The 20,093-nt window shown below is 41.3% G+C and overlaps 3 protein-coding genes across 3 annotated transcripts in view; 1 reads left to right on the top strand and 2 right to left on the bottom strand.

The window, feature by feature from the left end:
- Nucleotides 1-7,461: 7,461 nt before the first annotated feature.
- On the bottom strand, nt 7,462-12,119 carry cntd1 (cyclin N-terminal domain containing 1). Its single transcript, XM_079214077.1, has 7 exons — nt 12,052-12,119; nt 10,196-10,271; nt 9,932-10,103; nt 9,672-9,834; nt 9,431-9,575; nt 8,298-8,394; nt 7,462-8,110 (listed from the first exon to the last, which is right to left on the bottom strand). Exons 1-7 carry the CDS (start codon nt 12,053-12,055, stop codon nt 8,000-8,002), a joined length of 768 nt encoding a protein of 255 aa, XP_079070203.1. The 5' UTR covers nt 12,056-12,119; the 3' UTR covers nt 7,462-7,999.
- A 478-nt stretch (nt 12,120-12,597) lies between these two features.
- On the top strand, nt 12,598-14,285 carry coa3a (cytochrome C oxidase assembly factor 3a; the record flags this gene model as incomplete). The annotated part of the gene is made up of 2 exons (XM_079214574.1): nt 12,598-12,793; nt 13,741-14,285. 2 exons carry the CDS (start codon nt 12,598-12,600, stop codon nt 13,842-13,844), a joined length of 300 nt encoding a protein of 99 aa, XP_079070700.1. The 3' UTR covers nt 13,845-14,285.
- Nucleotides 14,286-15,615: 1,330 nt separating this feature from the next.
- wnk4a (WNK lysine deficient protein kinase 4a) overlaps nt 15,616-20,093 on the bottom strand; it is a gene marked incomplete at its 5' end in the record, with an annotated part of 37,581 nt that continues 33,103 nt past the window's right edge. Inside the window, 5 exons of the mRNA XM_079233273.1 lie at nt 15,616-15,979; nt 16,067-16,158; nt 16,242-16,447; nt 17,175-17,790; nt 19,664-19,751. Coding sequence (XP_079089399.1) covers nt 15,977-15,979; nt 16,067-16,158; nt 16,242-16,447; nt 17,175-17,790; nt 19,664-19,751 — 1,005 coding nt within the window. The 3' untranslated portion in view covers nt 15,616-15,976. The remainder of the gene's footprint in view (nt 15,980-16,066; nt 16,159-16,241; nt 16,448-17,174; nt 17,791-19,663; nt 19,752-20,093) is intronic.

Below are 20,093 nucleotides of genomic sequence, written 5' to 3'. Positions count from 1 at the left end.
AACTGTCGTTTTGCAGGAAGACGTTTTTTTTAATAATATCTGTAGAGCCTCTTTAAGAAAGACCTCATTTGACAGACATTTGACACTTGCCAACATCATACATCTCAGCTTGTAAGCGAAATATAAAGAAACATACATCCTTCAGTTGGCAGACGTATAAGAAACCCACCAAAGGACATGTTTGTACTTTAAAAGTGCGAACAGTGATGAGAAATAGCTGAGGGAAGCCCCTGGAAACTGGCTTTGGTGCAGACTTCCTGTATATGTGCATGTGTGGCGTGTCAGTGAGTGTGATGGACGAGGTCACAAACAGCCTCCCACCACTCCCCAACATCCATCCTCCTCCTCCTCCCACCTCTGGAAATGCTTCCACTGCATGGCTTTGAATCAAATCCCACCAGAGCTTTTCAATTCAGTTTATTTTGTATAGCACAAAATCACAAATGACAAATTTGCCTCGAAGGGCTTTACAATCTGTACACATACGACATCCCTGTCCCAGGACCTCACATCGGATCAGGAAGAAACCTTCAGGAGAGCAACAGAGGAGGATCCCTCTCCCCGGATGGACAGAAGCAATAGATGTCATGTGTACAGAATGAACGATGTAACAGAGTTACAGCACATTACATGAATATGACAGAACTTTCTCTACCTCGTCCTTCTCCTGATGCGCTTTCCTTCTGTCTGAATATAAGGAATGAAAACAGCAAAGGTGAGTGTGCGGCTCACTCTTTTAACCTTTTTAGGGGAGGTGAGATTAATGGGGCCTAACGCGAGATCGCAGGGAGCTCGGAGCCAGAGAGTGACTCCATGGAGCCGGGCCCCTGGATCTCCTGCTAATCTGGAGCTCTGGCTCCTCTGGCACGGCCATGTGTGTGTGTGTGCTTTAAACCACTCTCAGATGTTATGCTAATGGCGGACTGCAACATGCTGTTATCAGTTATATGTATGTGGTCATGTGGTCTGAATCTCAGTTGTCTTTTTATTTTTCATTTTCAACAGAACAGGACATTCCTCTCTGACATTTAGGAGTTCAAAGAAGAAGGAAAGAAACGGACGTGTTTACAAAAGGAGGGCCAATCAATAATAATTTTAAAAATAGAATTAAGATAAGTCATATAATAAATGATAAATAAATTAACAATAAATTCAGAAATATACATTATAATCAGGAACAAATTATTCTTCTTTAAAGAGTTCACTGTACAGTTTGAGAGTTTTATTACTTTTTTTCAAGTGTAAAAGTCTTAACATTTACAATTCCAGTCAAATTTGGGGTAACTTTCAATAGCTTGAATCTTGATTTGTGTATATAAAATCTATATAATCAACAAGTTCAGAATGGATTCAATGTCATATCGATCATGCTCAAAATGTATTATGACAGTTTACCCTGAGATATTGTGATTAGTTTTTGATGATATATAATCATTCCAGTCTAAAAAAAAAGTTATCTAAATGTATGTATGGTAAAAGGATTTTCTTTTTTAAGTGTGTAAATATGGTAAAATGGCAACAAAAAAAAAATAATAATAATAATGTGTTGAAAGATTCTGGTTCATCATTGCAAAAATGTCAGATATCTAAGAATTTGAATGTAAATATAGATTTGTTGGTTATGTATTATGTACAATGTTGACGTGTATGTGCATTGTTTTTTTTCTTGACCAGCTGTCAGTGTGCAGGCCAGACGTGGGTCTCCGTGGAAACGCACCATTCGGACCATCACAACAACAACAACAACAACAACCGGTGCTTCACTTCCTGTCAGCACTGCCTTCATCTAATAATCATCGATCCGTCCAAAGGGTGAGTCAACTTTGTTAAAGTGCTGTCAAATGTGCCTAATAATGGACCTGAATATAATTAGTTAATGATAATTATGGATTATTATATGAGGTTATTTCCTCCAGTGCGTCATACTTTAAAAACAGAAAACTAACAGTCCATCTCTCTCATCTTTTTTTACAATTTCAAACTAATTATAATGATATATATTTGCATATTGTGCAATTTAAACCTGTCTTAAGGGAGTCTATGTTGAATTTATGAAGCCAAATATGGATTTATTGGGTGCTTGCTCGCTTAAATTTAAAGTTGGATTTTTTTTTAACATTGTTGAATGTCTATTTTCCAAAAGAAAACACAAGTTTACTATTTTTCTCCAAGACTCTCCAATTGTACTGAGGACAAAATGAGTATCTTCATATTTAACTAGTATAATTGCATTTTTGTTTTTTTATTATTAGCATTAGTGTATTTTTTCCTTGTCATCCTTCTTGTTTTTCTTTAAATTTCAAATGAAATGTTTCCTCAACTTGTGGATAAGTGCCAGCCTGAGGCTGTAGCGTAACCCTGCCACACACACACACACACACACACACACACACACACACACACACACACACACACACACACATATATATAAATATATATATACACACACCAGTGGATACAGGTGTTACACTTGTCTTGCTTTCCACAGGATTATTTTACACTTTCCGGCTGCCATCTTGTCATGTTGTAATTGTGTCAGATACTTTCTCTGTGTTCCAGTTTCAAACTGCTAGTGACAAGGCGCTGAACAACAACAGCTACATTATGTTTCGGGTGCAAATGAAGGTAACAGAACGTTCTGAAACGCTTTTATGGAATCCTTCCCTGCTGTCCAACTCACTGCCTCTTTTCCATCCACCAGGGTCAGGATCACAGGCGGGATGGAGCGAGGGACGACACGGCGGTGAACCTGGAGATTCCTGGCCCGCAGGCGTCCTCCTCAGTATCGCCACCTGCAGGAAAGGCCTCGCAGGGGGGGACGCCAGGGCAACTCACACCTGTACCTGTATGTAGAAATGTAGATTCACACTCCAAAACCTCTCTGCAGCCGAACCCCCGCAGCTCTGTGTTAAGTGCTTTGTCCGAGCCGGGGAGTCCAAGCAAGAATGTCTCGCTGTCCAGCCTGCGAGTCATCTACAGTGGAGCCATGGGCCCTCCAGAGCCGCCAACGACTTCAATGATCCCCAACAGGAGAGAGATATGCAGATGTGAGTTTCCTTTTTCTCTCTCCTTGCACTGCATGTTCTGCACAGAGATGGGCAGTTTTTCTATTACTTGTATTTTGAAAATTACTTTTGAGTATTTTGTAATTTGTATTTGATAGGGCCGATAAAATATCTAACGTAATGTGTAACAAAATACTGTAGAGTGGAGTAATTTGTAAGTGTGACAGTCAACTAGCTTGATGTGTAATGTATGTCTGGTCTGGCTACATAGCCTATTGTAGCTAGCTAGATAGTCAAGCTAGCGATCGATGCTAACACGCTAATGACGCTAGCATGCTGTCTAGGCTAGTGCATAGCCAACGTTTAGCAAGTTAACGTATTAGTCAAGCTAGCGATTGATGCTAACATGCTAATTACGCTAGCATGCTGTCTAGGCTAGTTCATAGCCAGTGTTGAGCAAGTTAACTTATTGGTCAAGCTAGCGATCGATGCTAACACGCTAATGACGCTAGCATGCTGTCTAGGCTAGTGCATAGCCAGTGTTTAGCAGGTTAACTTATCGGTCGAGTAGCCAGCTATAGGAAGGAGATTGGAAGCGTGTATGTTCATGACAACCTTATCAAGAGACCTCTTGTCATAATGCCATATCAATTACTGGCAGATAATATAGTGTACAGTTAGTCAGGCTATGACGGCAGTTGTCCATTTGTAAAAAAAACCAGAAAACATTAAATATCCAATTTATTTTATTTAAAAGGCATATTATGAAAGTATTCTTAGTTTTATTAATTCATAGGCCAGGTGGACAACATGTCTCAGCAAGATGATGTTTAAGAAGGACCATCAACAAGCACTTTTTGTACATTATAAAGCCCAAACCTGAATGCTCTGATATACCAAATTGTGAGAAAACGGAACATCCAGAAAAAAGTATTTCCTATCTTCTATATACATTTTCTGGCACCAGAATTTTGTATTTTATTTTAATACATTTATTTGAGGGGTATTTTGTATCAAAAATACATTTTGATGTATTTTTGCCCATCTCTGGTTATGCAGCAGCACTCTTCTCCCTTTAGTGTTTACATTTATCTGTGTATTTTAATCCCCTATGCCACTGTGTTTGCACTGCAAGCCAATATGTTGTTGAGCTTTTATTTATGTTTTTTTACGTCTCTTTCCCCCCCCCCAGTACACCAGTATAAAGACTGTGGGTGTATCAACGAGACCATCAAGTCCGCTGCATTTGAAGAGGGGGAGAAGAAGGAGGAGTCAAGTTCAGCCTCCACTGGCCTCTCTCATCACCCAGGTCGCAATACAACAGTTCCACCTGTTGGTAGTCTGAGTCCTCTGGAACGACCGAGGATATTTAGAATTAAAACAATCAAAAGGGAGTCCGCGGGGACTTTGCAATTAACACACACAGACTGGACCTTGTCACTGAGGAGGAACCTTCAGGGGAAGTCCACCGCGGTCGCCCTCAAGGAGGACCGCTGTGCCGCTGACACGCTGCAGTCTTCAGACGAGCCCTGGGTTCGCAAACCGGATGGTCCGAACGTGGATGATGTGAAGACGTCTGGTGACCCCGAAGAGGACGATCCAACAGCCAAGTTACTAAAAGAGTGCCGCGACAGGATTGCACGCATACTCCCGCCAAGGTGATCACGTGATGAATAGAGTTATACGTCTTTCTAGTTGATTATATTATGTGAAATTAAAATGCTCTCAAAGACATTCTGATTCGGATACGTGTAAGCAGGCTGGGTTGCACCAACAAGGATTCATTTAATCTAAGATTAGTTCTACTCAGAGTTCAGAGTTTAGGAAAACTAGGTTTAAAATAAGTAAATCCAGATTTAAATTGAAGTAAAGCAAAATGTCTGTTTAAGTCACTGTCTTTCTCTGAAGGAGGTGCAATATTTATATATTCGCAGAACTACTAACTCGCCGTCTGCGGTGACATTACCGGGAAGAGATTGCTCCAGTGGAGCCCAGAGCACGACTTCAAAGATCCCCAACGGCAGAGAGCCCCCCCTGGTATCCAGATGTAAGTTTCCTTTTTTTCTTTGCACTGCAGGTTATGCAGCGGCACTCTCTTCCCTATAGTGTTTACATTTATCTGTGTATTTTAAGTCCCTATGCCACTGTGTTTGCACTGCAAGCCAATATGTTTGATATCTTTATTTCATGTTTTTTTACGTCTCTTTTTTTCCCAGTACACCAGTATCAAAACTGTGGGCGTACCAACAAGGTGGACACTCTGCTTACCAACAAGTCCATTAAGTCCACTGCATTTGAAGAGAAGGAGAAGGAGAAGGAGGAGAAGGAGGAGGAGGAGGAGGAGGAGGAGGAGAAGGAGGAGAAGGAGGAGAAGGAGGAGGAGGAGTCAAGTTCAGCCTCCACTGGCCTCTCTCATCACCCAGGCCCCAAAACAACGGTTCCACCTGTTGGTCGTGATGACCTCCTTCATCTCCTGGTGCAATTGAGCCAATTTATAATTGGAAGACTCGGAAGGGAGCCCGCGGGGAGCAGGAGAAAAACACACACAGGCCGGACCTCGTCACTGAGGAGGAACCTCCTTCAGGGGAAGTCCACCGCGGTCGCCCTCGAGGAGGACAGCTGTGCCGCTGACGCGCTGCAGTCTTCAGACGAGCCCCGGCTTGATGCGAAGACGTTTGGTGAACCCGAAGAGCACGTTCAAGCAGCCCAGTTACTAGAACGTTTATGCAAACACATTCAAAGGTGATCACGTGATGAATAGAGTTATATGTTTTTCTAGTTGATTATTTTTCTGGCTTTTAAATAGTAGGCCTACACTGAATAGCCTCATACATTAGAGTATTTAATCGTACAGTTAAGTACATGATATTTGATTAAATGAAATGCACTCAAAGACATTCTCATTCAAATACGTGTAGGCAGGCTGGGTTGCACCAACAAGGATTCATTTAATCTAAGATTATTTCTACTCAGAGTTTGGAAAAAAATAGGTTTGAAATGAGTAAATCAAAATTTAAACAAATGTCTGTTTAAGTCACTGTCTTTCTCTGAAGGAGGTGCAATATTGATGTATTTGCAGTATTAACTCGCCGTCTGCGGTGACATTACCGGGGAAAAAACCGGGGCCTGTCTTTGTGATAAAACACTGAATCACTTTACTGGCAGCTCCTACAGGGTTTAATTGCACAGTTATCAGTACAAATATCCATCATATTAGATTTCATTCTGGTTTAAACTTGGATTTACTAAATAGATCAGTTTTAAACTGTGCAACAAAGCTCTGTGTAATCCAAAATCTGGATTCACTTATTTTAAACCTATAGTTTGGCCTAAAATCTATCAGATTTTTCAAGATTGAGTTTTTGCTATAGTCTTTATCCTTTTTGGTGTCATGGCATATAAAATGTCGTTAAACTTGAACTGCGTCACCTCCTACTCTATTGAAGGTTATTGGAGGAGATATCTGACAAGGAGAAGGATGAGGACTTCTGTCGGATCTGCCACGGTACCGACAACTCCCCAACCAACCCGCTGACATCACCGTGCTGGTGTAAGGGAAGCCTGAAGTTCATTCACATCGACTGCCTGAAGAACTGGATCAGATCCAGATTCGAGATGGGTGAGTCGCCAGCTGCCAGCTACGACCAAGAAAAGATCAATTCCAGAGAGGTTGAACGCAAAACGTGGGGTTTGTATTCCCGGATTGATATGTTTCTGCACGTGTACCCACTTTCTCCAGGCTTGGGGCCCTATTCTGTCCAATGTTGTGAACTGTGTAAGGGGTGTATGAGACTGGAGCCCGGCACACTTAACGTTCACGATTTTTTCAGAGAAACGATACAACAGGTAAAGAGACAGAATCGCCTCTACTAGCAAAATATAACAAAAACTGCTCTTTGAGTGGAACTATGACAGCGCTTTTGTCTGGTTCCCACCTGTGTTTAGATGCTCAACGACCCAGACAGGTATCCAAGGCTGGCATTCATCCACCGTCCCTCCAGGGTGACTATACACCTTCTTCTTCTACTGTTCATTCAACACACTATAGTGCGCAGAATGTGTGGTGTAGGATCACAAGCATGCAGAGAGAATAATTGGCTCTGTATTGTTAGTATTAGTGCCGAGGTATTAAAGGGACAGTTCACCCCAAAATGTTTTTTCAACCATAGTTCTGACATGAAACTGCTCACAACTGCTCAAAGATCTGTGGATTATCTTGAGTAACCAGGTCATGATGCCTGGAAAGACACATCGCTGTTTAGTTTTTAGATGTATTTTTTTATTTAGTAAACTGCACTGCAGGTAAGAGGAAACATTTGTATTTCTGATTCTTGGGTGGACGGTCCCTTTAAGGTACCCGAAGAGAAACCAAGAATACAACAGTTACAACGCCCACAGGCTGTTGTTGAATGATTACCAATATACATCGATTTTATATTTATTTATGTATACAAAGAAATTGCCTTGGACTAGTAAAATTAATAATTACCTAGATAAATAAAACAAATTATGATTATAATGATGAAAGTTCTGATGTTGACAATTTTCTACAATTTATTTATTTATTGTTAATTTATTCTGTCCTCAGTTTCGGAGGTTCGTCTTAAGAGTCAGAGGCTGGATGACCTTCAGACGGTCTTCTTGACCCTCCGCTGGACCCGTTTTCTTTTTCACATCTTGTCAAATTAGTATTAAAATAAACAACTCTGCATCTAATTCAAGTGAGTGGATCAATGTGGCACAGGACATTTAAAAGCAGTGGGGATATACAGTATATTAGCAGTAAGTTATTGTTTAGTACAATATCCATTACATTAAGCAAACTATCAAGTGTTCATTTAAAAAATAAGTCATTCTTTATGGTAATATTTCATTACGTAAGACATTTCAGGACACAGAAGTTGCTTCAGGTGCACGTTCATCACCAACTTCTACAGCTAGAAATCAAACTTAACTATAAACAGTAAAATTATAGAGTGAAATGTTATCGAGACTCAAGTTGAGGTTACAGATGAACTGGTAACGATGTGCTCCAACGTCACATGAACAAAATCGCTGATGCTGTTCTTTGAGATTCCTGTGATGTGGCTCAGTTCTCCAACTACCTGCAAGGCATTCAAATAAATAGTGATGTATTAAAATATATCTGGGACCGATTCAGTATACTGACATTAACGAAACGTGGATAATAATGACTATATTTAATACTTTGCTTTAATATGGCTGCAATTTTGACAGGTAAAACACTGAAAGTAATTAGGGTTTTTAATACGAATAAAAAAATAGTTTCACCTGTTCCCATTTGCTGACATAGTTGATGAATGTAGCCACGGCGATGACACCAACACCAAGAAGCATGCAGTCCTCAGTCACGGTCACAAATTTCTCCCTGTTTAAAGAGGACCAATATCAATATTCTACATCAACAATGTTCACAGCCATCATCCAACTATGCAGTTCTCGTTGTTTTGAGACAGCCGGCAGTCAAAGAGTCGGTCGAAACCCAAAGAGAGCTAAAAGCACAGACTGTATATAAGAAGGGGACGTAGTCACCATGACGTCACTCATTGGTTTGTGGACGGCTGTTTCGAAGCCTCGAGTTTGGCATTTCGGACGTCGCCATCTTGATTTATAGTAACCAGAAGTGACACGAGAGGGTGGAGCTAAGTACAACTGAAAGCTGAATGAGAAAACATTTTCAGGCGACCAAAATGTTACAATTAACTTTCATGAAGTGAAAACACAGTGTGAACGAGAAAGTCGTGAGACAAAAAACATGGACAAATCCCAGACTGGACAACGCTGTGTTAGCGACCTGTCAATCACAAGGTAGCCCCGCCCTTAAAGGCGTACCCTGCTTGATGGTCTGTTTGACTCTAAATGGACCATCATTTACGAAATGAACATCATGCTGTATTGAAGAAAACTTGAAACTAGAGATTGAAACCATGAACTCATGTTTACTGGAGGGAATAAATCAAGAGAGTCATTTTCTATAGACTTCTAAATAAATCAGACATATTTTCGCAACAGAGGAGTCGCCTCCTGAAAGCCATTTAAGACACTTCTGCATTGGCATCACTTTTCAGAACCGAAGGTGGAAATGAGAGTGGATGTTGGAATGTTTTGCTATGTTCACCATATCAACTCTAAAAGGTGTGGTAGTCGTTTCTGCTGGCTCGAAAGTGACCAGAAAATCACTTATTGCATTTTTTAGTGCATGCCTAGCGGGAGCAATTTGGGGTTCAGTGTCTTGCTCAAGGAAACTTTGAAGTGCAGACCGGAGGACTGCAGACAGTGCTCAGCTGGTCGGACTCTACTCAACTGCCAATCAAGCAGCGTGCCCACTCTACCATGGCAGGAACAACCTGTTCCGGGAAAAAAAAAGAAAATCTGAAAATGTAGCTCAAAGAGAAATGTAATACCGGTGTTCGCTGGACGGGCTGACGCACCGAGTGGTCGTCACTAACAAGGAGTCGTAGATGGCCGTCTTCTGCAGGCTGACGAACTGGAGGACGTGGTGGCACAGGAAATGCAGGCGCTCCACAGGGATGGATGGCTCATTATGTCCTACAAAAGTGGAGTCACCTCTTTGCACACTAGTTCAATGAATATTGTTGCATGCTAATATTTCAGGATAGTCTGTGTTTAAATGTGATATCTCACCAAGCACCTCCAGGAGGATCTCCACATATGTCAGCGGGTTGGGAGCGTTGAGTTTGAATTCTAGCCCCTTTAAGACCATCAGCTCGGATTCCAGGAGAGTCTGCTTGGAAACACTGAGGCCGACCGAATGCAGAAAGTGTACAGCTGTGCTGTTGTCGATCATCTAGAAAACGTTTGAATAATTAAATTAAATTAAATTGCTTCGTTCTAAATAACGGTCCATTGAAATGTATTCGTCGTATTGGCATTTCTGAACTGACGTGACTGTGCAACGACAGTTTGCTTGCGAGTTGCACGCAGGAGAAGATGATGAGGGGGAATTTGTCCTTGATCTTGTCCAACACAGCCTCCTCAGAACTTCCTGGTTGATCAGCAGCAGCGCCTTCAGGTGTGGGTGTGGTCAACAAACCTGTAAGGTGCTTGACCATGAACCTGAAGGTAGACAATCGTTCACATAAAGCCTAAAACCAACATCATAATGGGTGCGGCAGGGGGGGAATAGAAAATGTGCTGCTCCTTCTTACCTTTGGAGTAATTCGATGGCATGGTATCCGGCCAGTGGATCAAGTCTGAGTTCTTGCGTTATCAGGAAGATGTGTTCTACGTTACACGGGAGAGGGAGGCAGGGCGTTGGCAAAGAAAAGCAGAGAACAAAACAGAAAGATCCTCCATTTGAACACAGCATGTTGGGACAGAGTTGCTAATTTAGAGCATACAAAACACATTCGCAGAGAGGAATTTGTAAATGTGCTTGGGCGATAAAGTGACAAAGGGAGAGATCATCTGAGGCCAAACTTTAACTCAAGTGAGGTACTTGTACTTGTACTTTACTTGAGTGTCTCTGTTTTTCTGCTACTTCTACTCATTTTGGAAGCTACTATTGTGTCTTAACTCCACAATATTCTCAAATTACTTTGTACATTCATATTAATACAACATCTAAATGTAACTAATACATTATTATGGATTAAGCGATGATATAACATTCATTACACTGAATAATTCTGCATAGTCAGTACTTTTACTTAAGAAAGATTTTGAATGCAATTTTACTTGGAAGTATGTTTACCCTGTGGCATTGCTACTTCAGTAAATGTACACCTCAAGAGAGATCATGTAGTTTTGTGGAATAGGATCAATAAACAAAACAAAAAAGGAAGTCATAACTCACCGTAATTTATGAGCTGTTTGTATTGATGCTAATATGAACATATTAGAAATTAAAAACATCTGATTTTCTGCATAATTTATAAAGAAAAGATTGTCGGCATGATGAGATGATATAACACAGGCCCAACAACACAGGGGGGAGGGCATTATAAGTGAAGAATATTCATTTGAAATTGGGATTATCTTTTTCTGTATACAATTTTTTTTTTGCGTGAAATCAACCGAGAGCCGTGCAATTAAGACACTTAACCATGAATCACAACCCTGCTGGGTTCCTCGACACCACCCACCAGCCAACACCAACAAAACTGCATCGTGACTCAGTTTGAAAAAATAGATTTTAAGTATTTCTTTGGTAGTTCCTTCTGTTCTATGAAAATCAGGTTCAAGAAACAGGCAGAAATGAATGAAAAAGAAAAGATCCCCGTGAATCTATTGAAACAAATGGTCTGTTCGCTGTTCTGTGAGATACGAGGAAGCACGCGGATGTTCATTAGGAGTCATTAACACTGCTTTCCATCTGCTCCTCCTCGGTGGCAGGTGTGTCTGCTGAGACTCAGCGACCTGGAGGTGTTTGTATTGAGAATTGAGCTCCATAATAACAGGGCTCACGGCTCCAGGTGTATGAAAAACAGAGCGATGACAGGGCACACACGGCTCAGTGGGCCATTTACTCCCACCTGCTGGCAACATTATTTAAAATATTACAAAATTAGTGTAATGGTCTACTAATAAACGCCTTGTTTATGTGTGGTGGCAGTAATTTATCCAATATAGAAATGACTAACAGTAAATGCAGCTGTAACTCATTAATCAAGATGGAAAATAAGCATTCTGCATTGAGGTGTGCACCTACACACTAATTGCCACATCTGTGTGTGATATGAGCAGATTAAAATTGCACATAAATAAAAAAATATAAAACATACGCTTTATTCTTATTGTTTTTGTGTACAATATTTTTTGTAAATATAATATATTTGTATAATTGTTTTTCTCTCCAAAGAAACAGTTGAAAATCCGACATTTATTTAATTAAATTGATTAATAATTAACTAAATATATCCTTGATACAAATGTACAAATTCAACGGCGTAAAACAGCAGGAATAAACATAAAGCGTTTGTTAATTATTCCATACGTTTGTTTGCAAGCAAGCTAAAATAAAATTAAAATAAAACTGCTATATCTCTGTGGTATAAACACTTACCCATTAGTCTTTTGTCTTTGAACTCTGCGCTACATTTTGGCAAACTGCTGAGGTGGTCTTTGTTTCTTGTGTTGAGATTCACGAGGAAATCTTTGAGTAGCTCAAAGGAGACTTCCCGGAACTTGAAACTCAAACGTTGATTTGGCAAACAAAAGATGCTTTTCGGCATCTTCAGTACGCACATACGTTTTATTTCAAGCTTCTGTTTATCAAGTATAAATTGTTATAACCCAAACTAAATCGAGCCTTAAAACTGAGTTTTCACCTCCAAAAGATGGCGCTATTCCCTCCGGTTTCAACGTCTCTTGGTAGGAACGTTTAATCTGCCCCATCGGGGACACATTTGAGTGTAGCACCATTTTGTTTCATTCGCACGGCACCCTTGTTTGCGCTCGTTGTGCGCCTGCGCAGATCTTACAACGTACGGATGGCCTCCTCTCAACAGTAGACGCACGCGTCCGACTGTACAGATCGTTTGAATCACCGCCGCTCGTGTGTAACCGCCCTCCCGACAACCTTGCGTCGTTCCTTCCACTCACTGCAAACATGGCCGACAAGACGCCGAAGGAGCCCGGTGCTCGCGTTGCGACCCGGATAGACCCGACGAAAGAGGAGCTCTCCCGGGATCAGGTGTACTTCATGCGGCAGGTAGAGCTCGCACAGTGGAAGAAGAAAACGCAGAAGTTGCGGACGCGAAATGTGGTCACGGGAATCGCCATTGGAGCGCTCGTTATGGGGATCTGTATCCTTTGACATGCGCACTAACGTCAACACAAGGTGAACTATGTAACATTGGCTGATTGTTTTATAACACAATATAAAATATAAGGCGGGTTTATCTCCGATTGTCGTGCTATTGGCGTGTCTTTGGTAAGGATCACTCTTGCCTATTGATTATTGATTTGACGCCTATGACAGGTAGCTTTAGCTGTAACTGGCTTTGAGTGCATGAACAAAATAAAACACAGATTAAATGTTGCATCTAAACACAAAAAAAGTAACGTATTAATTTGCATTCACTGTACTCTTTTTAAAATTTGATCAACGTTGAAGCTTCTTTCGGCATGGAAGGTAAGGTACGGTGTCACATCAACCTGTTCTCAACCTGTTCTTTGTATTTGTTTCACACGAAAATTTTTGAAGACACCTTTCATTTTTCCTATACAAATAGATGACCATTTTTGTCTGGAAAAAATAGAAATCCATGATAAGTTAAGACATGATTTAAATAAAATGATGTGTAAACAGACTTGCTAAGTCAGAATTATGACATACTAAATCACAATTGCAAAGTTTTAAATAGACTCACTTTCACAATGTTAAGCTTATTTTGTTTTTATCATAGACACTTTTTTATAAACTTTTACTGCCAGACATTGACTCCTATATTAACACCATTTATTTAACCAAGGTTAGACTAAACTAGAAAATTACGTTAAGACATAAAATAAGCCCCTTTTTAGGAAACAGTGTTAACAAAAACCTGTTTCAGAGTCCCAAAAAATAATAAGATGGGATATTCTGGTGTTTTAATGATTAAAGGCGACCATACGGTTCTAACACAGATGGTTAAATATCCTGTTTTCAGGCATTCGGATGCAAACACCTGAGTGACTGACACTGTTATGTGATGTTTGTCATATTGTTCTTCTCGCTGTCAAACATTTGCCTTGACCACTCGCCTGCTAGACGGCTACACGTTTTACTCGGTCTCCCAGGAGCGGATCATGGACGAAATGGACGAAGAGGCCAAGCGCGTAAGACTGCAGGGACCGAAGACCGGCGCCAACTGAGACGCTGTTGGACCGCGTGCCTGTCCTGCACTTCACCGAGAAGGGACTTATGTGGACACTGAATTATATTCCATTGTTTTTTTCATGTTGAGACGGCGGCGGACGTGTTTTGTTTTGTCTTGATTGTGACGGGGAGGTTCTGTTCTGCTGACTTGAAGCTACATGTGTTGATTTTGATTAAGTATGCCTGTCAGCAGAAAGGACCAATCCACTGATCTTACATGCTTTCCAGAAGGCCAGACTGTAGAGTAATTGACACCTTTATCATGTGATGCGCATACAGTTTTAAGGTAAATATCCTGAATTTCAGTCAGCCAATGAGGCAAAATCTACAGAGGCCTTTAACAGCAGAGTGACACTGCTGAAATGACACACGGATAACCTGTCAAGCTCTTTATGTCTATAAAGTAATGATTTGTAAAATAAAACTAATGTATTGGATTTTTTGCTGAATTATGTTTGTGTCACTAGCTATGTGAGAAAAAGACACAGAGTGAAGCAGTAAAGATGACAAAAGAGCCGTGGTATTTACAATTGCATTTATTTGTCAAAATTTGATATACGGAGTCTGATCTAGCCACCAAATCTTGAGTAAAAATATAAAATAAGACAGTCAGGGAAAGGCACAGATTCAGCATGGCAGGACAGCAGCAGCTTCAGAAAGTAATACAATTATATATTTACATTCAAAATTTTGGAAAACAAAACTTTTCTGAATATATTATGAACTTTAGAGAAAGAAAAAAAACGTACATGAGTTCCACTGCCAGAAGATTCAGTGTGTTCTGGATATTTCAGAAGGCAACAGCTACACATTCACAGCTTGGACTGATTATTTAAAAACTGCGGGAGGGTAGATCGTCGTTACTGTGATAATACATAAACTGGAGCATATTCTCTACCTCCCTTATGGAAATAAAAAAATATATATACCATGAAACATTACGTCTCTTCCTCGAGTGAACAGTCGTATCAACAAACATGTTAAAATGATTGAGAACAAAAAGTAGAAGTTACTAAAGTGCACAAGGTGCTTGATCTAGGGAACAAGCGACAAAATTACATTTTTGCTTGAGCGAGGGTTAAGGTTACTGACATGTAAACATGATCTATAAATCTACTATGTACACATGTACAATCAACAGGAAAGCCAGTAGTCTAAAGACCTTGATGGATTTTTATCGCCTTGTAGATGCAGAGAAATCATTAAAAAAAAGAAGCAAAACCAGCTGTAGTATTTGATGTGTGCTCACGTCTTTCAACAAATCTCTCCCCTATTTAGTCGTTTAAAAAAACCTTTCTTTCTGCTGAAGCCAGCTGTGTTTCTAGACAACTCTTTCTTTCTGGCGCGTTACATCTTCATAACGCGTTGATCTCCTTGTTGTACCGCTGCACTGTGCAAAGTGAGAAACGCCAGGACTGCGGTCAAACCGCTCCAGGCCGAGGCTGGAGAACGTAGGTCATCCCCGTCACCAAAGAACCCAAAGATGTACGACAACAAAATGCTTTCATTATATACATTTGATTAAATCAAACTATACAATGCATCTAGAGGCCCATTGAAGGCAATGTTCACTGTGCAGTCAGCAGGTGCTGTGACATTAACAAACTACACCAAATAAACTGCAAGATTAATCCGAACATTTTGTCAGTAAATAAAAAAAAAAAGGGCCCATAGCGGACGAGCAGGAGAACGAGAAACAACCTCATTCTGGGTCAAGGTCGTAGCAAAGTCACCGCAGCACTTGGTACCCATCGCTTGATTGTGTTAATGCTGAAAGCTGGGATAAAACATTGAAACCGGTTTGCTTTGGCAGCCTGGACTTGAAGTTTATTTACAAAAGAGGACTAAAAACTTTGAACGTGAGCCAGATTTGGAAGTTGTTTTTGTTCTTCAGCTGCAACAAAATTCACCAGAGCGCTGAAAACCGGACGTTACAGTTCCTGTGTGAAGTCCAGCTCTGTTGATGACAGTTTACATGTTTATACGTTGAGGTAAATGACCACTGGCGGTTTTGCTGATGGGTTGGCCAGTGAAAAGTGTGAAAGCGATCCACCTCACTTGGTTGGACCCCTGCAGTCACACTTCAGATGAGGTAGTCCAGAGACGCAGCGCTCGGCTGCAGAGTTTCTTACTGGGGAGAGAAAAAAATGCATGAAGTGAGAACGAAAGGGAGAATGATAGTAACACAACATTTTTTTATAATACAGCGTTCACTCACCATTCTACTAATGTCGAAGGTGACGCCTTTGTTCGGTTTATCCTGGGAGCCGCCGCTGCTGCTGCCTCCAAGGGAGTTTCTCCTAATGATACCTGGGGGAACAATCGTGTTAAAACAAAGCTTTTCACGAGTTTCGTCGCATACGAGGTGGTAAAACGTGGACATTCTCCCTTGCCTAGGAGCGGCAACATGTCCAGGCGCTGCAGGCTGTTCCTGCGGGACGGAGGGAAGCCGCTCCCCTTGGACACGCGGCGCTGGCGGCCTGAGAGCATGGCGGCTGGAGACACGATGCCCGGAGGGGGAACCTTCCCCATCTTCTCATACAGCTCCTCGATCTCCCTCTTCTGGGCGGCCTGCAGGGCCTGCACCTCCGTCACATGTCTGATGAGGGACGAGGAGGAGCCCGTCAGTGTACTAATTAAATGTTGTTTAACTGTTACTCATGGTACATTAACATTTGTTTGGATGTTGATTATTGTACATGACACCTTTTCAAATAAGTAAAATCAAAAGGGGAAAAGTCAGTAGAACAGGTAGTCCTCGAAAATCCTTGACGGCATGTGGATTTGAGGAAATGAAGGCCTCAAAAAAGTTTGTGATGACAAGATAAGACGCTAATATAGCCTCAATTGTAGTGCGGATTTACAGAAAACTATTCTCAAAATGTATTCTTAAATGTGTGGATTTGTTGCTTTCCTCACTTTGGTACATTTAATAAATAAAAAAAAACATTAATCAGTAATTAAAATAGTAATTTCTCAACTAAATTAATAAATAATAAGGATGTCAAAGGAAAAAAAACCTTGTACCCTGATGAAAACCTTTTGATGCAGATTTGTGTTCACACAGGAGAGTTGTTCAGTTTTAAAACTGGTGAGTTAGTTTACAGGATACATTCAGCTTAAAGACGCTGTTGTTTACTTTAATCCTGTGTTAAACCCTGCAAAAATGAAGTCCCAAAGTTTCACCAAAGATCGTAAAAGTCATTGATAAGTGTGTGATGGGTGCGAGAGCCCCGGCGACGGCTCTTAATATTACTATTGTACTCATACTGTGGTTGGCTTTCCTTTTTCCAATGTCAAAAGCTGTGTTGACCTTCATCGCTTACTTCTCTCTGAGCTCCTGAAGCTCCTCCAGCATGTCGGAGTCGTCGCTGTCGGAGTCGTCGCTGCTCATGTAGGGATTGTTGCGTTTGTAGGTCGTCAGCCACAGATGATGAAGGGCGTTGCTGTACTGCGGGCTGCCGGCCGCTCCGTCCCACAGCCTCCCCTCCATCTCAGCCGCCGTCACCGAGAGTCCGCTGTCCGCGGACATTCCCATGAGGCTCAGGCTGTAGGCTCTCCTCCGACTCCTCTTCCTCGTCCTCTGTCGTTCCCCAACAACCTCTTCCGCCGCCTCTTCCTCATCCACCTCCTCCTCTTCCTCTTCTTCTCCTCGGTCCAGCTGCTGGTCCTGGATCCAGCCCAGCTGCCCGTCCACCCCCTGGAGGACCCCGATGGTGGACCCCCTGTGGGGATGCTGGTGAGGAGGGGACATGGTGAGGGAGGTGCAGAGGCTGGTCTCAGACTCTTCCTGCTCCTCCGTGCTGCTCTCTGACGGCGTGCTGCCGTCGTCCAACGGCTGTGCCGCAGCTGGTACGGCACCGGCTGGCACAGCGGGCTGAAGCATGTGCATGCTGGGAGTCACCTGGAATCGCCCCACAGTGACGGGTGCAGAGTGGACTTCTGTGGTATTGAAGAAGAGAAGGTGTGAAACTAAATCTGGTGGGAGCTCCAACTACTGCCTCATATAAACTAGAATATAGCTTGAGCATCTTTATAATGCATTATACTGAAACACTAGGTGATTTAATCTAGTGAAATTTCTTAACACATAAAACAAAATTTTACAATTTTCTGCTTGTTCTGTTTGTTACATGTTGATATTAGACTTTTACATCTTACATTTGAACTGTGATCTTTTAAGACAGCCCTTTGGCCATGAACAGAAACCAATATTTAATATTCACAGAGTTTAAAAGTATTTAATTAATCTAAATAAATACAGAAATTATTAAAATAATTTGAGCACACCAGGAAACAATTGTTTAGTAAATGTATGTAGTTATTTTGATAGAAAATACATTTTCTATGGCACATCTGGTTTTCTGTTCCCGAAACACAGATTTTCTTGCAATATAACTTATTGAAAACTAGGCTTTTCCTATTCCTATAAGACATATATTTGCCATCTGTATATGGCCTGCAGTGAAAAAAGGTTTGATCACCCCTGATCTAAATGCTCTTCAGAAATCCAGCAAGCATTTTTTAAAACACCTTTACTACTTCCCTTTAAGATAAAAACTCATAAATTACCTGATTCAGTAGCTACATTTCCATCTAATAGATGTATTTGTTTCAGAGGAAACACATTATATTGGTTAATTCTTGCAGCGCTCCCTCTACTTACTTCTAGTGTCCATGAGCAAGAAGCTGAATGTGCTGCAGCACACGGACCGACTATTTAAAGGAGAGACGGACAATCATTGGCTAAGCAGTAGTGATTGTTCAGTAATCTGATCAGAGCCGAATGATCATCAGGACAAAGCCTCACTCTTTCCTGACTTCCAGGGTTTGATTGAAATCTAATCACGTGTTTTTTTTCTAATTATTTAATGTATTTTACATTTTTTATCTGGCTTTGAATCCGGCTTTATTTATTTATCTTTCTAATTATTTATTGTGTTTTACATTTTTAGTCGGGCTTTTTTAAAATCTTTCCTCATTTTTTTTGTGTGGTTTTGTTATTATTTAATCTTTTATAAATTACAAAGTAATGTGTTGTTGTGCTTGCGAAAGAGGGGGTTGTAGCACTTTTTTTGTCACATTTCATTTGTATTAAAAGTGCTCTACAAATAAAGTCTGATCGATTGATTCATCTGCGGCAGATAATAAATGATGCAGTTCATCTGCTGTCACAAACACTGCAAACACCCACTGGCTTGGAGCTTAAAAGGTTAAACTCCTGCAGTGCCTCTGTTTGTCCACTAAGTGTCCTTCTCGCAGTAAACACAGATGGCGTTTGGGTCTGCGCCCATTGAAACAGAGGGACTCTGTTGAGTGTGGGCTTGTGAGGAGGGTATAAACACCGACAGGCGCGGGCATGGGGAGGAGAGGCCTGTAACGAGCGCCGCTGCCCGCTGATTGGCCGCTGCCGGTGGGAAGGGCCGCAATCACACCTGCGTTTGTGTTCATTTTGAATGGAACATTACATCCAGACTCGCCGTTACGCAATGGCTCCTGATGCCCCGCCAGCAGGTGATAATGTTGCAGAGGATACAGCGCCGAGAAAGAGAGAGGGAGCCGAAAACAACTCAAGGGCCAAATTGTCCGTAACCGAGATTTCAGATTGTATTTAGACTCAATACATCATGAAAAGCAGCAAAAAAAGGGGGAGAAAAACACTGCGTTTGTGTGTACACACATGCATGTGTTTGGGTTTGTTTGGGGTGCAAACATACACCTTGCTCAGTGTATTATCCCAGCACCCCTCAGGCTGGTAACATACAACACATAAGGTGTTTCTGCTGCAGGAGCTGTTGCAGGAAGTATTTCTTACCGGGTTCAGTAGAGGAGGCTTTTGGTTTTGGGGTGCTAGTTGTCATCTCAGGTACAGTGGGGTGCAATGGAATGCTGAAGGAGGATAACTGGACAGGAAGTATAAACATTGGTAGTGTTAGACGTGACACACATCATGTTATCTGTCACGGTGCACCACATAGATATCCTTGGTCTAATGCTCGCTGAGATAAAATGATCCAAATGAGCGTCGGACTGTGCAGGCCACAGATTTTTAAATAAGGGAAAAACTAATGGATTAGTAATTGGTTTTGGCAGATACTCAGAGTTGAGGTGTTGGAATAGATAACATTGGATCAATGTATGTCGAATTTTTTAAAAGTAATCTATAAAATGTCTGAAAAGAGTGAAAAAAGCCATCTGTATTTCCCAGAGCCCAAGTTGGTGTCTTTAAATAGCTTGTTCGGTCC

Source organism: Taurulus bubalis (assembly GCF_910589615.1).
Source record: "Taurulus bubalis genome assembly, chromosome: 2".
Lineage (NCBI taxonomy): Eukaryota > Metazoa > Chordata > Actinopteri > Perciformes > Cottidae > Taurulus > Taurulus bubalis.
This window is presented reverse-complemented; position numbering and strand designations above follow the sequence as displayed.

What these genes read in the sequence shown, in the direction of transcription:
- cntd1 (XM_079214077.1), bottom strand. An exon ending in AACTGTCGTTGCACAGTCAC is followed by an intron (nt 9,835 to 9,931) that starts GTCAGTTCAGAA and finishes AACGTTTTCTAG; the next exon opens with ATGATCGACAACAGCACAGC. An exon ending in AGCCCGTCCAGCGAACACCG is followed by an intron (nt 8,395 to 9,430) that starts GTATTACATTTC and finishes CTCTTTAAACAG; the next exon opens with GGAGAAATTTGTGACCGTGA.